Source organism: Rhagoletis zephyria, unplaced genomic scaffold (genome assembly GCF_001687245.7).
Source record: "Rhagoletis zephyria isolate East Lansing unplaced genomic scaffold, Rhagoletis_zephyria_1.1 Rzeph_scaffold_16566, whole genome shotgun sequence".
Classification (NCBI taxonomy): domain Eukaryota; kingdom Metazoa; phylum Arthropoda; class Insecta; order Diptera; family Tephritidae; genus Rhagoletis; species Rhagoletis zephyria.
In genome coordinates, this window is record NW_016173630.1 from 6,413 (window position 1) to 11,724 (window position 5,312).

The 5,312-nt window shown below is 35.4% G+C and overlaps 1 protein-coding gene across 1 annotated transcript; it reads left to right on the forward strand.

Moving 5' to 3' along the window:
• The first annotated feature begins 2,069 nt into the window (after positions 1-2,069).
• On the forward strand, positions 2,070-3,177 carry LOC108379518 (zinc finger protein 62-like). The gene is made up of 3 exons (XM_017635871.1): positions 2,070-2,252; positions 2,336-2,984; positions 3,045-3,177. Coding segments are annotated over exons 1-3 (771 nt in total). The 5' UTR covers positions 2,070-2,132; the 3' UTR covers positions 3,047-3,177.
• The last annotated feature ends 2,135 nt before the right edge of the window (positions 3,178-5,312 follow it).

Below are 5,312 nucleotides of genomic sequence, written 5' to 3' on the forward strand. Positions count from 1 at the left end.
GCAAACGCAGTTTGAAACTCAGATAGGAACGTTCCGATACCATCAAAGTATCGATACCTACTCAAATGAGTTTACTCAAATCGGTATTGCGATACTACTTATATGAGTCAACCGAATGTATCGATACCTACTTATATCGATAATTTTTCATCCTTTTACATGCAACAAAGCGAAATTATTTTTCAGACGTTATCTGTGACATACCTTGAGCGGCACCTGAGTGTCAGATCGACCTATCTCGGCAGAGAGTCCGAAATTTTCAATGTTTTCTGTTGAGGTATCGATATGTATGTATATTTCTTCATTAGTAGCACTAGAAGTAATACGATTACTTAGACAAAAAATTCAACCTTTGAAAGGTTCTCACAAAACTTTACGGCTACAATGCATTGCTTGCACTTTATTGTGGTATCACTAGCTTTGTAAAATTATATCCACACTTTACTGGCCGTCTCCACAGGATAAAATTTATTGCTGTCCAGCTGTAATTTTGGTCACTAGATATAAGTTATATCAGTGGCAATATTTGTGTGGGCTTTTTATATCTTGATATAAGCATTTGTAAGATAGCTTCTAAAACGCAGTTTTGCCGGATTTAATCACTTATAAAATTTAAAAAAATATACTATTTTACACCCAAGTACATAATAACAAATATTTTGGGTACTGTTTAGTATGTGGCCCACCTATTTCGGGGTATTGCGTCCAAAGGGGTGACCCGATCCAAAAAAAAATTGCACACACTTGTAGCCAAGGGTCTACACCTTATTTTAACATCCACTATTGTATTTTTGGGTCACTAATTTATTTACAAATTGGGTTTGAAATATGCCCTTTTTTGTAAAATTCGGAAATTAGCGTAAATTTATCACTCCTATTCTCCTTAAAGCAGCTACATCAGCAATATATTTTTATATTCTCCTTCACTTTACACTTTACTCGATGAGCTATAACTTTCTTTATAACTTTAATATTAACCAATTAATCACAATTTATTAAATAAAAACACCTTCTAAATCATGCGTCTGACTTTTGTTGCATATACAAATTAAATGGCGTAGTTCAGCTGTCAAACTCCAAAATATGCAAAAGAATGAGAGACAAAAGAAAATAGGATATAACCCTGTAAGCATTAAAAATATACAAAGGTGTTCTCTGTAAAAGGTATTCAGCTCCTTTTCTTCGCAAAACAGAAAGGAGAATTCTACTGCCTGAGGGTTATAATCCCTAAGTGCGGCCGAAGGCCGCCTACGTAGAAAGGTGTTCTCTGCAAAAGGTGTTTAGCCCTCCTTTTTTCGCCTGATAACCACCTTGGGATAACTTCTTTTATTTAAAAACCCCACAGATTCTGTTAGTTGGGTTATATTCCACTTCAAACTGCTCAGTTTGCCTCGGAAAACGCCGTTTTTACCCCATTTTCAAACGGTTCCCTAGGGGTCTGTGGGAGGTCCCCAACGGGGGGTGGGGCTTTTCGTAAAGTGGCGACTGGTCCCTTTCGAATGAGGGGGATTTAGGGGGCCACGCCCCCTCCCCCTCCGCCCCCCAACCCAAAAACGATGGGCCAATAACTAAACATTTCCCAATATTTTGACAGAAAACAGCTCAATTTTTGCTTTTATATTAAAATATCAATATTGTTGCCGACACGAAGTTTTCGTGCAAATGAAAATGTAGCGGTCAAACTACCAAATTGCCGGCAATAGATGGCAAGATATAAGCTCTGATATATTTTGCTCTTGAAGAGCAATGAGCGGTCTCCATTGGCTATTTATATTCTAACATATGTATCAAGATATAAACTTTATCCTGTGGAGACGGGCAGTTAGATTTTGGCGGTGTCATTGCTTAAAGAAATTATTTTTCATAAAAACGAAGCAATTATTTTCCATAGAACAAATACTGTCGACAAGATATGGCACCTGTTCAAATCGATTCGATACAAGTACTTTTCTTTCGATACCAAGTAGGTATCGAAACAACGATTCGAGTAAAAAAAGTTGTTGGTATTGAAACAAAAGTATCGAGTAGATACTCGTATTTACTTGTATCGGAACATCCCTAAACTCAGACAGCTGATAACAGCTTATTCCCAAACAATTTGCATTTGCTGTTCAAACAATTAGAAAACGCAAATGGGCAGAATGCCCATGTGTCGAATTTGTTTTAAAGAAAGTTTGGATAACTTTTCTATTTTTAAATATGTGAAGAAAAACTACTTGCCCAGCATCATTTATCATATCAGTGGAGTGAAGGTACGTGCATACTCACATACCATACATAAATCACACAACTTGAATCAGAAGTAAACGTTCTAATGAAATACTAATTTCAACAGGTATCTAAAGAGCATGACAACGATGCGCAAATTTGTCAGCATTGCGCTGCATCAGTATTGGTCGCCCAAAATATTATATTGCGGATCCAAGAATCGGAGGAATTCTTCCAATTTCAACGATTACAGGATAGTTGCTTGCAAAAGCTACCTCATAGTACTTCTACTAATGAATACTCCCTACTAAATGATTATGAAGTATCCCAAGCTGCTTCCACCAGCAGTGGGGCAAACGTAATAACAGAAGTTGAGCCAATTATATCAAATAGGTCTGAAGAAATCGACACAAACTGTTCATCTCTTTGTGAGCCAGCGTCTAAACGCAGCAAAAATGGTGTCACTACATCGTCACATATATTTAACTGTGATCACTGCGATTATAGCACAAAGATAGGTAAACGTATAATAGAACATAGACAAACTAAACATGGTGTCTGTGACCCGAACATCTACGCCTGCAACCTGTGCACCCAAAGTTTTTCGTGGAAGCCGACACTCTACCGACACATAGAACTTGTCCATAAAACACTGCCGGCAGAAAAAAAGTATCTGTGCAATGAATGTGGGCGCGCCTATATGCGTGAAATACACCTTGTAGAGCATGTAAAACAACGGCATGGACCACGCAACTTCAAATGTCCTGATCCACTATGTGAGCAATCATTCACTCGCACATTTACTCTACGACGTCATTTTATAACTTCTCATACAGAACAAACTAGCAGACGCTATCATTGCGTGGATTGCGATAAGTACTTTAAAGTCTACGATCAGTGGAAGTATCATAACGAAGTGATACACAAAAATGAGACAGTATATTGTTCACATTGTGGATACCCTTTCCGATTTAGGCAAAAGTTGGAGGAACATCTTTTGAAGGACGTTTGTAAACGAAGTATTGTGCCATGCTCTTATTGCCAGAGACGCTTTACAACGAAAAGTGGACTTAGGGAACACGTACGAAATATACATAATAGGAATCATTTTATAGCAAAAGAAAAAAAATGAAAGGAATCATTTTGTTGAAAATCTCTTATACTCGTCTGTATAAAAGATTAACGAATGTTTTTTTTTGGAAGGTTTTAGAAAATCGCGATAGAAGTTTGGAACACAATTTCTCAAAAACAGCGAAATATTTTTCCACAGTCTCGGACAATGTAACTAGTTCACGAAATCTTAGGATTATTTTACTTTTATTGTTTATTTTTAATTATTTTAATAGTTTGTGAGGATTTTCTTTGGTAAAATTTTGTCGTATTTTTTATTTTTTGGTCATCAATTTTGCAGCCACATCATATGACTTACGACAAAATGTGATAACAATTTGTACTAGCTTTTTACTCCATATTTCGGAAACTAAAAGAGCTATCCAAAAATGGATAACGCCATTTGAAAGATCTTGATTAGTTTAGTATGACTGTATTATTAACTCAATTTATACTAAATTACCAATAAAATGTTAGTCAATATCTTAGAAACTGACGGGAAAAATCAAAAATTGATAAACACCAATAGAAAGATATTATTTTAAAATACAAAACTGCATCTAGAACTAAAAATCTTCAGGCCCATGTACCTACCTATGTACAATGGCGGTCAAAAATGGAGTAATGATGTTTTTAATATTTACAATTTTTTCAAGCTAAAATTTTTTGAGCGGCTAAAAAATCGCATTAATATTTAATATTTTTTTTGTCGGCGTTTTGCACTTTGCATAAACATGAGTTTATTGTAGAAGAATATGCGCAAAAAAGTCAATGCCAGTTTTACTAAATTTCGCTATTTATTTGAAAAAAAAAACGCAAAAGCCGTCTGCAAAAAAATATATAAAAAAATGAATGCGATTTTATAGCCGCTCAAAACTCGCTAACCCGAAAAATTGCTAAAAATTCTGGCTAAAAAACTCAAAATTTAAATAAAAGTTCAAGTTCTATATAAAATTTGAAAGTGTGATTTATATAGTTTTTGTTATAGTATTAACCATATTTTTATAAAAAAATATCAAAAAAATTATAGCTACCGCGACTGTACATAAATGATAATACATAGTAACATCATACAAATTCCCCAAATGGTTTTAAATTTTTGGTCGTTCCGACCATGTAAAACCAACTGTTATTGGAACTCAGCGTCATAGATTCGCCAATGGTTGGTGAGTGGCGAAACGAACGAACTCAATGAGGTACCACCAAACCCGCTATCGTCCATCCTTGCTAGCTAACTTTATTGTTGCTTTCACATGCAAAATGTTTCGCTAAGCGACCGGGAAGCTGGATTCTGTAACTGTGAGAAAATGTAGTGTACACCGAGTGCAAAACTCATAACCAAAATAAAATAAAATTCAGTGAGTTTTTCGGAAGAGAAGTGTACACAATTTTGACAGTTAAAACTCATTCTCACCCTTGCTGAATTACAAAATGAGGAAGTGTACACAATTTTTACAGCTAAAACTCATTCTCACACTTCCTGAATCGCAAAATGAAGAGTTTCCACAATTTTCAGTGTACACTTGAAAACTCACAGTTACAGCATCCAGCCCGGAACTCCAACATAAGCCGTCATCGATTCGCCACTTCTCGCTCCATATAGGAGCGTTCCTTATCTCCCAGAAATAGTCAGAAAAAGTCCGAAGTAGTCAGAAGAATTTTTTCTGGCAAAATCCTGAAAAGTGTCAAACTCAACTAAATTTAAATTAACGGAAATTAAAGAATACGCAAAAAGTGAGAATAATCTAAAAAGTAAAAAAAGTGAATTGAAANCATTTTGCTTACGCTCTGGCATTTTGACACTTCAGATTTTAGTCCAAAAAGATAAGGAATGAACCTTATGTTTGAGTTCCGGTCGCTTAAAGAAGAATTTTGCATGTGAAAGCAACAACAAAGTTAGCTAGCACTGATCAGAGCTGGGTCGTAATGATTCCTTTAGGAATTAAAATTACTCCCAATTACAGATTACAAGGAATTGTAATTAGGAATCAATT

What these genes read in the sequence shown, in the direction of transcription:
- LOC108379518 (XM_017635871.1), top strand. Translation starts at nt 2,133, where the DNA reads ATGGGCAGAATGCCCATGTGTCGAATTTGTTTTAAAGAAAGTTTGGAT. An exon ending in ATCATATCAGTGGAGTGAAG is followed by an intron (nt 2,253 to 2,335) that starts GTACGTGCATAC and finishes TAATTTCAACAG; the next exon opens with GTATCTAAAGAGCATGACAA.